The sequence below is a fragment of the Hyaena hyaena genome, unplaced genomic scaffold (assembly GCF_003009895.1).
Source record: "Hyaena hyaena isolate Hyena2069 unplaced genomic scaffold, ASM300989v1 scaffold_251, whole genome shotgun sequence".
NCBI lineage: Eukaryota > Metazoa > Chordata > Mammalia > Carnivora > Hyaenidae > Hyaena > Hyaena hyaena.
In genome coordinates this window covers 591187-607714 of record NW_024080883.1, presented here as the reverse complement: position 1 = coordinate 607714, position 16528 = coordinate 591187, and the positions used below count along the sequence as shown (strand labels likewise).

General features: G+C 36.2%; 1 protein-coding gene across 1 annotated transcript in view; it reads left to right on the top strand.

Annotated features, from left to right (window-relative positions):
* The window catches only part of LOC120240273 (T-cell receptor-associated transmembrane adapter 1), a 37340-nt gene extending 31888 nt beyond the window's left edge, over positions 1-5452 (top strand). Inside the window, exon 6 of the mRNA XM_039244990.1 lies at positions 4469-5452. Coding sequence (XP_039100921.1) covers positions 4469-4750 — 282 coding nt within the window. The 3' untranslated portion in view covers positions 4751-5452. The remainder of the gene's footprint in view (positions 1-4468) is intronic.
* The last annotated feature ends 11076 nt before the right edge of the window (positions 5453-16528 follow it).

The following is a 16528-nucleotide window of genomic DNA, read 5'->3' as shown; positions in this document are numbered from 1 at the left end:
TACGTACAAAGAGGATCTAAATTTAGTCCTGTCTGAAAGCACATATTCTCCTCCCTAAGACGGGTCATATCCTGTAAACTTCCCATTAAGATAGACCTCGTCTCTTTTTCATTTTATAAATCAGTTAGGAAATCAGAATTTTTGGAGTTTTTAAGAAACCAAGATGTGGTAAGGTTTAGGCACAAGTGAAGACACCTCCTGATGCAAAATGTGTCATCTGATGTCTAATTAATGGTAAAATTGTTTTTAGATAAAAGGTATGAAAAACTGCATGTTGGCCCACCTGGGTGGCTCAGTTGGTTAAGACCCTGACTCCTGATTTTGGCTCAGATCATGATCTCTTTGTGAGTTTGAGTCATGAGTCAGGCTCTATGCTGATCGTATGGAGCCTGCTTGACATTCTCGCTCTCTCCTTCTCTCTGCCCCTCCCCCACTCGTGCTTTCTGTCTCTCTCAAAATAAATAAACTTAAAAAAAAGAAAAACTGCATGTTATAATATGATCTGCTAAGTCCATGATAATAAAAAGAAAATCTCTCAAAGAAGGTTAAAATATAACCACACCATCTGAAATGTAGAGATACACAGCACCTTAACTACAAAAGAACTGAAAGTTCTTTTTTTTATTTTGGGAGAGAGAGAGAGTGTGTGTGTGTGCACATGAGCAGGGGAGAGGCTGTGGGAGCCCAACAGCGACCACAACATGTTTACTAAGAGGCCTGCTCACAATTCCAGCCTCCTCCTTACTTCTAAGGAGGGCATGTTCCCTCGTTTGCGAGCGGACCATTAACCTTAGATATTGTGTGCAGGCCTCCTGGCAGAGCACCCTGTTTGCAGGCATGCTTTGCCCAGGCAGGGAGCCCCGTGGGCAGGCACATCCCCGCGTCCCTAACCACGCTTTCTTGTGGTCACTGTCGGGCTCGCACAGAGGCAGAGAGAGGGAGAGAGAGAATCCCAAACAGGCTACGCACTGTCAGTGCAGAGCTTGACGCAGCCTGATCCCACAAACCAGGAGATCATGACCTGAGCTGAAATTGAGAGTCAACTGACAGAGCCATCCAGGTGCCCAAAGAACTGAAAATTCTTAATAAAAGTTGCTATTTAGTACATATGAATTGTGCCACTTCTTGTTTCTGCTCAAGTGGAAATTGTGCAAAGTTTAAAATGTCTTTACAAGTCTGCTCTTTTATAAATTATATATTTAAGGACAATTCCAAAGAGATTAGCCTTTATTCCATTATGCCCTTCTTACGAATTTGGTTTCACAAATTAAACGTAATTTCTTTATATTTGCTCAATTCTGTTTTATTAGAATGATCATTATCATCCAAACCATTACCCAGTTTGCTACTATAATACTTAGTTACTTTGGTCAATTACAAAAGCATAAGGAGTCTACAGTGTTATGCAGAAAGCTTTGTGGATAAAGTGTCTATTGTCTAAAGAAGGTCCTTGCCCTTTAAAATGATGTATACAGTTCAGAAGTTGTAACTTCAATAGCCAAGTTTACCATTAACTAGGAAGAGTTCGTCAGGAAACCTAATAATAAAAAGGAGCCCACAGAGTTCTCATATCACAAAACGCACCGAGGACCACAGTGTGAGCTTCCTCCTCTTCATGTCAGTTTCCAACCAATGTCGCCTTTCCCTCCTACATCTGAAGTATCCACTTTCATTTCCAAAGCTAATACCCTATTTATGCTCATGAACATTTCTCCTTTCAAGATCTTGCACCTTCAATTATTCAATTCGTCTCCATTTTCCATTTTTTCTTTAAAGAATCATTACTATTTGCCTACCAATATGCGTAAATCACCCCAATATTTAGAAAAATAAACAAACAAAACAAGAAAATTTGCCTTCAACCTGTGTTTCTCTCTAACCCCTACACTGATTCTTGCTTTCCTTTATTGTGTCCATAGATACACATTCTTTTACTCCTGACTAAATTATTCCCACCCATCCACTCACCTGAAACCACACATGGGAAGTCACAGTTGACTCATTTTTAAAAATTTTTAAAGTTTATTTACTTACTTAGAGAGAGAGCGTGCGCGCACAAGTGGAGGAGAGAAGTTGAGAGAGAAAATCACAAGTAGGTTTCACACCGTCAGCTCAAACTCACAAACCATGAGATCATGACCTGAACCGAAATCAAGAGTCAGATACTTAACCGACTGAGCCACCCAGGAGCTCCCAGAAGTGACTCTTCGTGTACAATCTGAGATCTTTTCTTGGGACTCACATTCTCTGAGTTCTGCAGCACTTGATAAAGTTAACCAACTGTTGACCAGAAATACATTATTTGGAATGCTTTCAGTTATAAGTACAGAAACCAAATTCAAATGACTTTAGCATAAAAAGGAAATTACTGCCTCATATAACTGGGAGATGTAAGGGTATATTTTGTTTTTGAGATGACTGAATATGAGGGATCTCTCCATTTCTCTTCCCTGCTTCTCTCAGTTAATGACTTCCTTCTCTTCTATTACCAACAGACTCTTCCATGGAGACTGGGCAAGCCATGGGGAGATCCAGATTTTCTTCCTCCCAGTCCCAAGGAAAAAAACACATTTTCTGTTCTGACATCTGTACATCAATCCCAAAGATGCCATATAATTGGCTCTGCTTAAATCACATGTCTATTCTTGGACCAACTTCTGTTGCCAATTTTTATTCTGCGGTCCGATTGGCTCCAGCCTGGGTCACATGCTTAGCCTCGCGCTAGGCGCGGGGTACGGCAATGTAATTGACAGCCTCTCCAAGGCCAAACGGAGGAGAAGAGTTTCCCAAAGGAAAATGGGGGAATTTATCAAAGAGAAACCATAGAACAAAGTGCTGGACAGACAAAAAAGAAATTCATCCCTTTGTAGCACTGAGTGCCTTCTAGTTATTTTTGAACATCACTGACAGCTCCTTTTCTGTCTGGGCAAAGGCAAAGGAAGTAGAAGTACAAGGTGTGTGCAGAAAGCAGTGAATTGTCATGTTTCCCTGGAATACACTTTGGGGATGGGAGTTGGGGAGGGGGCAGGTAGTGGGAATCAAAATGGAAAGGTAAAGTACATGCATGGAAGAACTTGAATGTTAGAATATGAAATTCATATTTTTATAGACTAAAATTCTGGAGACCTAATGGTAAACATATGAAAGTTGCACCTGAAGAAGACAATTTGAAGAGAGCACACAGGCTAACTGGCAAAGGGAAGAGACTAGAACAAGGATGCCAGTGAGGCAGCTGTTGCAGTTTCCTGGGAATGATTGTTTTAGGAATAAAAAGCCAAAGATACCAGAGAGGTTGTAAACAGAACCATTTCTTTTGCCTGGTAGCAAATATAAAACATTTAACTCTTAGCCTGAAAATGGGTGCAACAGGGACATGCTTACCAATGCATTTGAAGTTCTGTTACTCTGAGTGTCACTTCCTTACTGCATGCCCCACGGATTGATATAATTTTGGCCTCCTCTTAAAGGTGAATCCTTAATACGGAAACTTGTGGCTTGTTCGATGGATGTCCTAAAGTTTACGCCTACAACTTCTAAGAGCTATAATCCCCCAACTTATCTTTGGACAGTGATTATAGCTTCCATATATGTTATCTCTATTTATTCCTAACACTGTGAGATAGGTACTCTCAATTTATAAGCAAGAAAATTGAGGCCCAAATGGTTTTTAAAAACTGCCCAAAGTCTCATGATCAGTATGTTATAGAGCAGGCTTCAAGCCTAGGCTTTCCAACACCAAATTCAAGGTTTTGCCTTCAACCTGTTGGTTCCCCAACGTTCCATAGTCTTCTGTCCTTCTTATTCTAGTATTGACCCAAGTTGAGGCCAGAGAGGATCACCAGACCCTCTTGGATGCAAATGAACAACCTCAAGGACAACTTAAAATGAGCTCAAAGGGAACCTGGGACAGGCAGGCAAGGAGGAAACAAAGGGGAAAGATGGAAAATGTAATTCCTACCAGATGCCAGTCACATAAATGGATACTCTTATCTTTATACTTCGGAAACTTTATACTCCTGAATCTCATAGATGTAGAAAAATTAGGGATTTTTGTGGGTACCACCAAATGACCAGTACATTTTAAGATTCATTAAATTCCTTCCTATCATGCTTGTTCTCATTTTAACAAATTAGAGTATTGGTAAAAGCAACACAGGGCAAGAGCTATGTATGGTAAAGGCAGGGGTAGATGGACATAGAGCCTATCTAAAATGTTCATGTCTATTTTGTGTATAAGAAAGAAATTTAAAAAATACATGCAAAACTCACATCTCAGCATTTTTTCTACTCAGATGTCTTGAGTTGACTATTGCTTTTTGTTTGCATCCTATCTGCCAAATTTGGCAAAACAAGGTAGCCAGAGCCCAGAATACACGCTGCTTGTTTTTCATAGACCTTAGAAATCCCCCAAAGTCACCAAAGGTAAAGAATAAGCTAACAATGAAAAATTAACATGCCTGTTTTTTAGGTGACCGAGGAAGCACAGATGTTCTATGCTCTCGTGGATCACAGCTGTGAGGGGAAGCGCAGAAAGCCCAAGAAACAGAATACTGATCTGTCAGACAAGGATGAAGAAAAGCCATTATGTGCAGCGGATGCCATTTTTCCTAAGACCACTCCAGTAGACAGCTTCCCACTTGAGAGCCAGGAAGTAGAGGAAAATGTTCATGATGATCCCATCAGACTGTTTGGATTGATTCGTGCAAAGAGAGAACCTATAAACGCGCTGGACTATGATCTAGCTCAATAATCTGGCTCTTACTCGAAACGTTAAAGAAAAAAACATAATTTGGGAGGGTGACAGTCTAAATCATTTGCTAGTGGGATGGTGGCTTACTTCTTCTCCACATCTTATGTTCATGCACACCAAATGTAGTGCCATGAAAATTAGTAAATGCCTAAGTAGTAAAACCTAAAATAAAATCAAGTTTGTCAACTGCACCTAATAACAAAGTTACAATTTCACCAACAATACTTAATTATCAGTGAAATAAAATTTTTAAAAATGTTTTAAGCATAAATATATTCTAGAACATGTTGAAAGAAAAGCAAAAGTCGCTTTTTAAAAAACATTTTTACTTCCTCATCAATATGGAACACCCCTTAATTGAATGAAATTTCTGATTGAAAGCCACGGGACATTGAATATATTCCTAACAGAAGTAGAAGAATCTTCTTAAGAAGTATTTTTCCCCAATGGAACTACCTTTATTACTTTAAAAAATTATTATAAAGTTAATGCTTATCTCTTATAATAATAAACAAATCTAAAAAAGAATTTAGATATTTCACTAGCCAGAGATAATCACTGTGAGCAACTTTCTATATCCCCTTCTAGAAATTTTTTGGGGCATGCTCATGTACATATATCTGTTGTTTGCTCTTTCTTTTATACCAAAAAAGGGGAGTGGCTATTTTATACATATTATTTAAACATTTTTCACTTAATATATTGGGGATTTATTTTTCTTGTTTTTTTTTAACTATGACTAAATACAGTTACATATTATAATTTTAATGCCAGCATAGCATCTAATTGATGACATTAGAATTTATTTAAATAATTTGAAAGTACTTTCAGCTCATGTCCAAGTTCTGCTTTTCACTTTTACATATAATTATTACAATGAGAATGCATCTCCACGCGTGTTTAAGAACTTATCTGACTTCTTCTTAAGGCTAAATGCCTAGGAAAGGAATTGCTGCTCTAAAACGTGTGCATAGTGAGTCTCCATAGAACATATTTCTAAAAGGGCAAGAGTTTGGTCAAAGTGTGTGTCCAAGTTAAATTCCTGTACAGCCCCCCCCCGCCAAAGTTGTTTTAAAAAAACTTTGTTGTCTTTTGCCGTTTGTAATAGGAGTTAATAATTGGGTTTCAAACCATCACTGACCAAGAAAAGTGTACATGTGAGCTGTCAGTCCTGCCTTCTGACCAGAGCTTCGTGGATTTTATTCATTCTTTCTTCAATTCTGTTGAGCTCCTACTATTGCATAGATACTAAGTTAGACACTGGTGTACAATGAGAGAAACAGAGAGACCCTGCTCCACAGGACTTAAATATGAGTATCAGTTTAACAAAGTATAGCTACTAGTAAAAAACAAATAAATATTATAAATAAAATAGAAGAATGAGAAATAATAATAGAGAGAGGGCATCTCTGAAGAGAATATTTTAATTCTGAGAACTGAACAATGAGGAGCCACCCACGTAAAAAGACAGGAAGGAAGAACATGTTATATAAGAATTCTATCCATATTTGGAAGTACCAGCTTCTGTCAATAACTATTTTCTATTATGAACTGGTAAAAAATTAAATGCCAATGCCAAAATAAAATAATTGAAGTTGTCCATAATGCCGTTAAAAATCCAAAAAATATTAATGTCTAAGGATAGAAGAAAAAGAATCATGTTTCTGACTTTAGAGAATCATAAACACATAGGAAATAATAATTACCAATTATACATTAACTTTAAATTTATTTTCAATTAAAATAAAGTCTTTGCTTTTGTATGTTTATGCTACATTTCTGTACATATCATGGTTCAGTAAAAACAAAGTTTGATTGTATTTTGGCAGTTAGTTTTTCCCACATCTCCTAACGGTATTTGAATTTTTTGCCTCTGGCTTGTATCATTTGAATTCCACTCAAATATTTTGAGTTTTATGCATGAAATATACTTCATGACTGATAATCTGGAAGGTTTTTAGCTACACATTCAAATTCCTTAATAGTTAAAAGAGTATTCAAGTTTATCTATTTCCTGTTGAGTGAATGTGGTAATGTGTGTCTTTTGAGGAATGTGTCCCTCTCATCTAGGTTGTTAAATTTATAGGCATAAAGTTGATCAAAATATTCCCATATTGTCCTTTTCATATCTGTAGAATCTGGGGATTTAATCTCTCTTTGATACTAGGAATTTGCTTCTTTTTCCCCTTTATCTCTCCAGTTAGAGATTTATCAATTTTATTGATTTCCTCAAAGAACCAGTACTGTTTACATAATTTTTCCATTGTTTTTATATTTTCTGTTTCATTGATTTGCCCTCTGATCTGTATTATATTATTTCTTCTGTTTATTGGGTTTCATTTGTTCTTTTTTAGCTTCTGAAGGTGGAAGCTGAGGTAATGAGTAATGAGACTCTCTTGTCTAAAATAGGTATTTAGTTTCATAAATTTTCCATAAATTTGATATATTGTGTTTTCATTTTTCCTTTAATGAGGAATTCTCCTTGCTATGTCCTTTAATAAGGCCAATTCTCATTTTCAAAGATTTCAAAGTAGTAATGATAACTGTCTTCATGTTTATCCCTATAATTAATATTTCCAGAACAGTTCAATCCTTTTGTAGATCCAGGCTTCCATCTAAAATCATCATTCTTGAGCTAAAAGGACTTTCTTAAACATTTGTCTTTGTCTTTTAGAACAGGTCTGCTGGTGATGAATTCCTCCAGTTTGTATGTATTAGAAAAAGTTTCTACTTGCCTTCATTTTTGAGAGCTATTTTCTCTGGGTAAAAAATTTTAAGGTTGAGTTGACTATATATTTTCTCAATAATTTAAAGATACTGCTTTACTGTTTTGTCAGTTACATTGTTTCCAAAGAAAAAAATCTAGTGTCGTATTGGTCTTTGATCTGTTATTTCTTAATTTTCTCTGATTGTTTTAAGATTTTCATTATCACTGCTTTTAAACAATATGCCTTTGAGTAGTTGTTATTTGTTTTTTATGTGTCTTGTATCAGGAGACTGCTGAGCATCTTGAATCTATGTATTTATAGTTTTATTAAATGTGGACAAAAATGACTAATATTTTTTAAAATATGTTTTCTGTGCCTCCCCACCCACCAATTTTCAAGTTCTTCAATCACTTGCAAATTACACCACATTTCATTGACATGTTTACTTCAGTCTTTTCTCTGAGTTTCATTTTGGATAGTTTCATTTGCTATGTCTTCAAGGTCACTAATCTTTGCTTCTAACATGTGTATCTACCAGTAATCTAAGATATTTTTTAACTTCAGACAATTTAGTTTTTATCTCTGTAAATTCAGTTTGAGTTTCTTCTCCTTTTTCACATCTCTATCAAACACGATTAACCTTTCTTCTCACTTCTTGGATGTACTGAATGTGTAGCTATAACAACTGTTTTAATGTTTTTATCTACTAATTCTATCATCTCTGTCATTTTGAGTTTCAACTGATTTTCCTCATTATGGATTGCATTTTCCTACTTTTCAAGGTTCCTGGTAATTTTTTATTGGGCAGAAGATATTGTGAATTTTATTCTATGTGGAGATGAATATTTTATAATCCTATAAATACTCTTGAGCTTTGTTCTGGAAAGTGGTCAGGTTACTTGGATACAATCTGATCCTTTAGAGTCTGGCTTTTAAACTTTGTTAGACAGGGGGCACCTGGGTGGCTCAGTGGTTAAGCATCTGACTATTGATTTCAGCTCAGGTCATGATCTCACAGTTCATGAGACAGAGTTCCATGTTGAGCTCCATGTGGACAGCGGAAAGTCTGCTGGAGATTCTCTCTCCTTCTCTCTCTACCTTTCCCCTGCTTTCTCTGTCTCTCAAAATAAAGAAACAAACTTTAAATAAATTAACTAACTAACTAACTAACTAACTAACCAACCAACTAACTAACTAACTAACTAACTTTGTTAGATAGGACCAGAGGGTCTTGCCTCAGTGGTAAGCTAACTTTAAATTAGATTAAAAGTTGCTCTGGCCCTCAGAAATTATGTGGTGTTCCCCTCTGGCTATTGAAAACAGGCACTCTGCCCAGTATTGTGTGAGCCATGGCCACTGGTTTTTCTAATCTTTTTTAGGTGGGTCTTTTCCCCAGTCTTTTGGTAGCTTCCTTACTTGCATGCACTAATCTGTATTCAGCTGAATACTCAAAGGGGACTCTGCATATTTTCAGAGTCCTATGTACAGTTCTCTCACCTCCAGTATTCCCCCTTCTTGTCTTCTCTTGACATGAAGCTTAATCTTCTAAGTTCTGGCGATCTGTGGAGGCGATATCTACACCCCCTGTACCTGCTCTGGGGCCTGAAAGCATTCTCTAGACAATAAGATATGGCAACATTAGAGCTCACCTCACTTATCTCCCATCTTTCAGAGATTTTTGTCCTTCATAGCCTGATGTCCAATGTCTTGAGAGCCACTATCTTATATACTTTGTCTGGACTGTAGTTGTTTAAGGTGTGAGGGTACATATATCCAAGTGAGAGGATAAATCCAAGATGTAATTTCAACTTGACCAGAAGTAAAACTCCAAGTACCTCATACCACTTTAGTGTAATTCTACAATGTATTTTTAGTGTAATTTAGTGTATTCTGTAACCTAACCTATAGTCTTTTAAATGTTAATTACTAAGTTATGAATTACCAATCATTATGCAATTATTAAGGGAATATATATATTTTACCTGTCCCGGAGGAGTCTCATTATAAGCTTTCACATTTCAACTAAAAACAAAATGTACAGATAGAAATAAAGAAAAGATTTGTGACTAGAAAGCAGATGAATTCCAAACTCTTGAGATTTTCACTAAGAATGTTAAAGCTCAAAAAATTTTAATTCAAATCTCAAGAATAAGAGATTCATTTCCCTTTGGTATTAAAGGGCTTATTTCTTACAAAGTAAATGTAGGGTGATTAGCTTTAAAATATGGTCTAAATCTCCTCTGAGGTTTTGTCTTCACTTGATTAACAGAACAATTTATATTAAGACACTAAAACCAAGAAAAATCAAAATTTAGAGAAGGGAACAAGAAAGAATATAAAGCTAAAAGAGGTATTCTCTTCATGCTGTTTGTCATTCCTTTAACCTGTTCTGTGGGAAAAAACTCTAAAACACCTTCTACCTTTGATCTACCTACAAAATCATGGTTGCCTGGGTCAGAGGCAGATACCTGGATTAAGACAGCTAACACATATTCTGAAACAATCTGTAGGCAGGAGATTGAACAGAGATCACAGAAGGCAGAGCCATAAGGATGCCATAAAGTAGAAACGGGGCATAATTACAAAGGACAGAAACCAAGAGTAAGCACACGATGACAGTTGCCAAAGAGTAGAGTTCAAAACTTCATAACTAACCAGACTAAGAAGATAACCATCATAACAACAACTGATATTTATTTAAAATTTGCTAAGTGAAAGATACTGGGCTAACTGCTTATAAGCATACTTAATTTAATCACATGCAACCCTAAAAGATTGATGTTATTAAAATCTTAATGTTACAGATGAGAAAACCAAGACTGATGAAGATTAACTTGCCTAGTGTTACACAAATAAACTGTAGGTTCAAGATTTGAACAGACAGTCTAAATCCAGAGCTGGCTCTGTAGAATAGTGATCTCTTCAGTTGGTTCTAAGTACTTTGAACCCTATTTTTGGGTTGGCCTTATGCCCTACCTATTTGGTCATCATAATCTCTGCTTCAGATAGACTAGGCTTCTATTATTTAAAATAAAAACACTGTGATGGGGTTTCTATAACTTAAAATCAAAACCATTACTAAGACAAATTAAAAAATATATTTATTTAAAATGTTGAAAAATAATGACAATTTGTGGTCGCTTTTACACACAAAGAGTCTCCCTAGTTCAGGATGAATCCAAATATTAGTCAAATTAAATGACAGTCTATTGCTCTAAATAAACACTAAGTCATCTACCACAAAATGTTCATATTAAAGTGTTTCTATAGGCAAGTATTTTTATTACTGTCACTTGCTTTTAAATGCCTTAAAGATAGAGAGCACTGCTTCGATGATACTAGATACAAAAGTGATGCTCATACCCCATAAAAAACTAAACTTAGAACCTACAAAAAATATCAATGCTCAGGCTAAAATCTAACTCTGTGCTCAATTTTCTAATTTTATCTGGGGGGGGTTAAAGTCATCTCATTTAAAATTGGAGAATTCTTTGTTGTTGAAACCAAAATGAAAAGCAAATGGAGTGTTCCTTATTTATTTATTTAATCTATTATTTTTTATATATTTTTAAAATTTTATTTAAATCCAAGTTAGTTAACATATAGTATAATAATGATCTCAAGAGTAAAATTTAGTGATTCATCACTTACATATAACACTCAGTGGGAGAAAGTGTTTCAATCAGTAGTGTCCTTTGGCCATCTCTGATGCAATGGACAACTTCTCTTAGCATGTCAGTATCCATCATAAATCATGACAGTTAGTAGAGCTTTTGTTTTGTTCTGTTTTCATCCCAATTGACTGAAACAGTAATTAGTAAATTTTTAAAACTGATCCAAGTACTGAATAATGGAAATGTACCATAAACATTTTAACTTCAAATATAATACGCTTTTCTTGATTAACCTTTTGACATAGGGCCAAAGATTTTGCTTGAGTATGTCTATGATGGGAGTTTCACACCGACTTTTTTGTATAAATCTCACTGACTGTAAAACACTCTCTATAGCCCCAGTTTTAGTTTCTGTAAAGCAGAGTAAAACTTTAAAACATTTGGGATGAAATCTAAGTGCAGAATCTCTCCAGATTTTTGGTCTTTCTTCCAAAACTTTTGCAACTATTGCTACCACCTAAATTGGCTGTGATTTTTAAGCGACCATATATATTGATTCTTTACAAAGCCTGAACTGATTATAGAAAATGCTCTATCCATACCCATATTTCACTAAGACATATAACAACTAATGATCTTACATAATTATAACAAGCATAGCTAGGACAATCAACTTTATAGAGGGACACCACTGACTCCTTGAAAGCATACCATGCTGAGGCTAGAAGAAATTCAGCAGGTTATAAAACAGTATCTACTGGTCTGATTGTTTTTCATGCTCTGGTCAAAAGTCGGTCTGTTGAGAGAAGGAAGAGAGAGTGGCTCATGTAAGAGGAGGTCACTTAACAACCGTTCTACTACAAATCCAAGTCAACTTTACAGAAAGAATTTTTAGAACACTGGAAGTGTTGCCCACACCCACAAAATCTTTACCGTGTAAGTCATAGTAGCACTTGAAATTCTACCAGTAAGATTAATATTGAACTAAACATGATTGTGCTTTTGTAGTCTTTCTCCAAATAACTGAAAGAGAAAAAATTAGTAAGCCAACTGGAGCAAATTGTCAGTTGTCCTTCAATGTCCATTCTCCCATTCATCCTTAGTACGGAATCCTGGGTTTACTTGGTCACCAGGGGGCCTCCACATTCTGCTTGGCCTGACAAACTTTAGACAGATTTCTTCCTGACTATAAGCCCGTCACCCCCATTTTCCAAGAGTATTTCCTTTAAGACACTCAGAATTGCAAATTATTCCTCTGCGTCCTTTGAAATGTGTACAAGTTCTTTAAAAGCTTCTTCAGGGACTTGATGACCCAGAGAATGTCTTTCTCGAGGACCTGGGAACCATCTCTTTGCAATGTGGACATCAAAGGAAGATAGGGCCACAATTTCCCAGTGTCCATGGGAGAAGCCTAATTTCAGTGGGTACCTTGCTCTAATTTATAAAACTGCCTCCTATCACAAAGACAGGAGGTCTACTTTTACCTTTGGATAAGGCCAATTAGTAAACAATGGTGGCCGAAGACTACCTCCACTCAGCTTTTAAAATCTCTCTGACTTTTCAGTTCAGTAGAAAGGAGTTCAGTTTCCCTTTTCTATTGTAGTAGTCTCGAATGAAGGCTTCCTTGCCTGTTTAACTTTGACCAGTGCAATTGACACTGAATATATAGCTGAAGGAACAATGTTCCCCATGTAGCTCTGTGTGGACTTCTTTGGCCCTCATTTCCTCTAGCTGGAAGAAAGCTATGGTGGCTGAATTTAGGCAGCCATATTAGATCATAGGAAGAAAGGCATAAGCTAAGGATAACAGAGAAACAAGATAAGAAGAACCTAACTCCCTCACGTGTGAAAAACACTCCAACCTTAGACCAAGGATCTCCTGCTTCTACAATGTGAGAGAGAAGTTTCTGTTTGACTTAAGCCATTGTGATGTGTGTTTTCTGTTACTTGTACATGGACCGAATCTAACTAATATACCTACAAATATCTCGGTTTCATTTTTCCAGCTAACTTTTTTCCAAGGGGTAATAAGGAATGCCAAAATGGTGCCATTTGGGGTGAGGTGGGGTTGACAGAATGAGATCTGCAGTGTTTTCTCACAGACTGAATCTACTGCACACCACTCAGAATATTCTTAGAGATTTTGTAAAAGCTAGTTTTCAGGAAGGTGAATAATGAACTCCTCATGAATGCATAAACTTATTCCTCTCCATTAAAATTTAGAATACGTTATATATGACTTTGGAAACTAAATTTGCATGGTTATAATTATTATATTCACAAATTCAGAGGAAATACAATCAAAAGAATAAAATTGTGCCTTTAGGAAATCACTTAAAAGAAAATATTCAGCAAGATTTAGAGATACCTTAAGTAAATATTAAACAACCTGTTTTTAAGAGACCAACAATTAATCCCTTGGTTATTTATACTTCATTCACTCTCTATCTCACTATCAAATTGTTAAGGACACTAGCTCTTGCCATATTTTCAATTAGGCAGTTGATTTTAGTATGGCCTAATTCATTCAACCTAACAGGCCCTAGAAAATAAGGTACCAGCAAAGATATAAATCAAGTGGCCCGCCGAGTTCAACTCTGTTACAGGTTGGAGGAAAGGAATGGAGAAGTGGGTCAGATCCTAACCAGAAGGCAGGTCTGCAGCCTCTTGTTACAGGGGACTTGGGCAAGCAAGGAACCTTGCCTCTCTCACCAAAAGTGCCGCAGTGGCCCCTGCTCTCTACGTTTTAAACCTTTGATTACCTTAAGAAGAAAATACCTTTGTCTGTCCACTTTGTCATTCTTGCATTCACTGTGTTTAGTGATGAATAGCTCATTCCTCATTTCCAAAATCAGAATGTGGAAGAATAATGCTATACGCACCTTCTTTCACTGTTAATAAATACAATCATATTCATCCTTTATTCCACTTCGACAATAAAAATGAGATCTTGGGCCTGGTTTTTACTTTTTTATGCTAAGTAAGTAATGAAGTTAACAGAGCCTCACCTTTAAAAGAGTAGAAGTCTTCACAATTAGCAAAAAAAGTCTAAAAGAGATAAAGAGATATCCCCTCTCCTGAAGTTAACAGAGAGAGAGAGAGCGCTTTCTGCATCATAAAACACGTTCAAATAGTCTGATTTGATAAGGTATTAAATTGAGAACATTCATGAGAATATCAATCTTGTTTCCTCTGTAATAAGAAGACTTGTGTGAATATTCATAACTGTTATCAACTTGTACTGTTCTTTCTATTAATATGAATTTGTCCTTGGAAGTTTCAGAAAAGGTTCTTGTAACACTCTGAAGACTCCAGAGATTGTTGCCAGACCCTGTAATAATACCAAAAGAAACTTGCAATTCTGATTGATTATCTTGCTTGACCTGGTAATATTATTATACCTGATAGCTTGGTGTTTTTAAACAACATAAATACTTGGAAGATGATCAGGTCATTTCAGAAAAGAATTACTGGTATGATGGAAGAAGTTAAAGCATATGACTGCAATTTTTCTTGTTTTAACAAGATATTGAGCCTACTCATCAGGAACATTTCACAACGTGAAAATGTGATAATGTTTCACAAACGTTATCTAAAAGATAAGGATACAAAAATTGAAAATAAAAAGATGAAAAAATATAATAAGAAAATAACATAAATGAAAGTTGGCATAGTTATATTAACGTTAGTCAAATGGACATGAAAACAGAAAACAATACTAGATTAAAAGTGTCACTGCAATTAATGAAGTTGACATTTACTTGAAATATATAAGAACTCTAATTTGTATGTACCTAATATCATATATAAAGCCAAAATTTATAGAACTATAAGTTTAAAGTATAAAGATAATAAACTTAAACACAACTCTCTCTGTAATTAATAGGTTAATAGACAAAAGAATCAGTAAGGATTTGGAAGATTTGGAAAACATAGTTGACATTGACCTAATGCACAACTTATAAGCTGTTGTGCTCTGGCAAACTGTTACAGTATGAAAGGGTTACAAGTCAGACCAGACCTGAATTGCCTCTGTTCTCAGGATAGCTGGCAGTGGTCTTCACCTTTACAGATCGGTCTCATCCGACCTCAACCAATCTCATTCACTTAGCCCGGTAAGACATGATCAGAAAATGTTTGAGAAGAACTGGGATAAAGGACTTGCACAGAAAACTATATTCAGCAACTGGATGTTATTTTCAAGAACACATGGAACATTTATGGAAACTGAGCACATTCTAAGCCGTAAGTAAGTCTCAATATACGTCAAAGCATCAGAATTACACAGACATATTCCTTGACAATTAAACGGAATTAGAAATCAATTGTTAAAAAATAAGTTTAAATATCCATACGTTTAGAAAGTACATTTTTAAATAACTCATGGGTACAAGAGGAAATCATTAGTCAAAACCAAAATCTAAAACCAAACTATAATTCCACTACAATTCGTGGATTGTAGGTAAATGTAGAGCCTAGAATGCTTATGTTAGGGGAGAAAATAGGGTGAAAACTGAAAGGTAAAATCTTAATCATAAAAAGTTGCAAAATCAACATCAATAAGTCTAAACAGAACGAAAACACCCAAAGGTAAGCAGAGCAGCCGAAAGGAAAAATAGAATTAACAACACCAAAGTTCATTCTTCAAATTCTAAATCAGTGGTTTGCAACTAAGAGCAGTTTTGCTTCCATCTCCTCAACCTTTCTTTCCCAGGGGATATTTGACAGAGTGTGCAGACATACTGCAATTGGGAACACAATCTGTGGTGGGCAGTGCCACTGGCATGTAGTGGGTCGAGGCCAGAGACACTACCAACCATCCTACAGTGCACGGGACCACCCCCAAAGCAAAGAGTCACCTGACCCAAAAGGTCAAGGTTGAGAAGCCCNAACTCATGGGTACAAGAGGAAATCATTAGTCAAAACCAAAATCTAAAACCAAACTATAATTCCACTACAATTCGTGGATTGTAGGTAAATGTAGAGCCTAGAATGCTTATGTTAGGGGAGAAAATAGGGTGAAAACTGAAAGGTAAAATCTTAATCATAAAAAGTTGCAAAATCAACATCAATAAGTCTAAACAGAACGAAAACACCCAAAGGTAAGCAGAGCAGCCGAAAGGAAAAATAGAATTAACAACACCAAAGTTCATTCTTCAAATTCTAAATCAGTGGTTTGCAACTAAGAGCAGTTTTGCTTCCATCTCCTCAACCTTTCTTTCCCAGGGGATATTTGACAGAGTGTGCAGACATACTGCAATTGGGAACACAATCTGTGGTGGGCAGTGCCACTGGCATGTAGTGGGTCGAGGCCAGAGACACTACCAACCATCCTACAGTGCACGGGACCACCCCCAAAGCAAAGAGTCACCTGACCCAAAAGGTCAAGGTTGAGAAGCCCTGTCCAGCTGGATGGATTAAGAATAGAGAGAAGTCATTAGTAAACAATATTAGGAA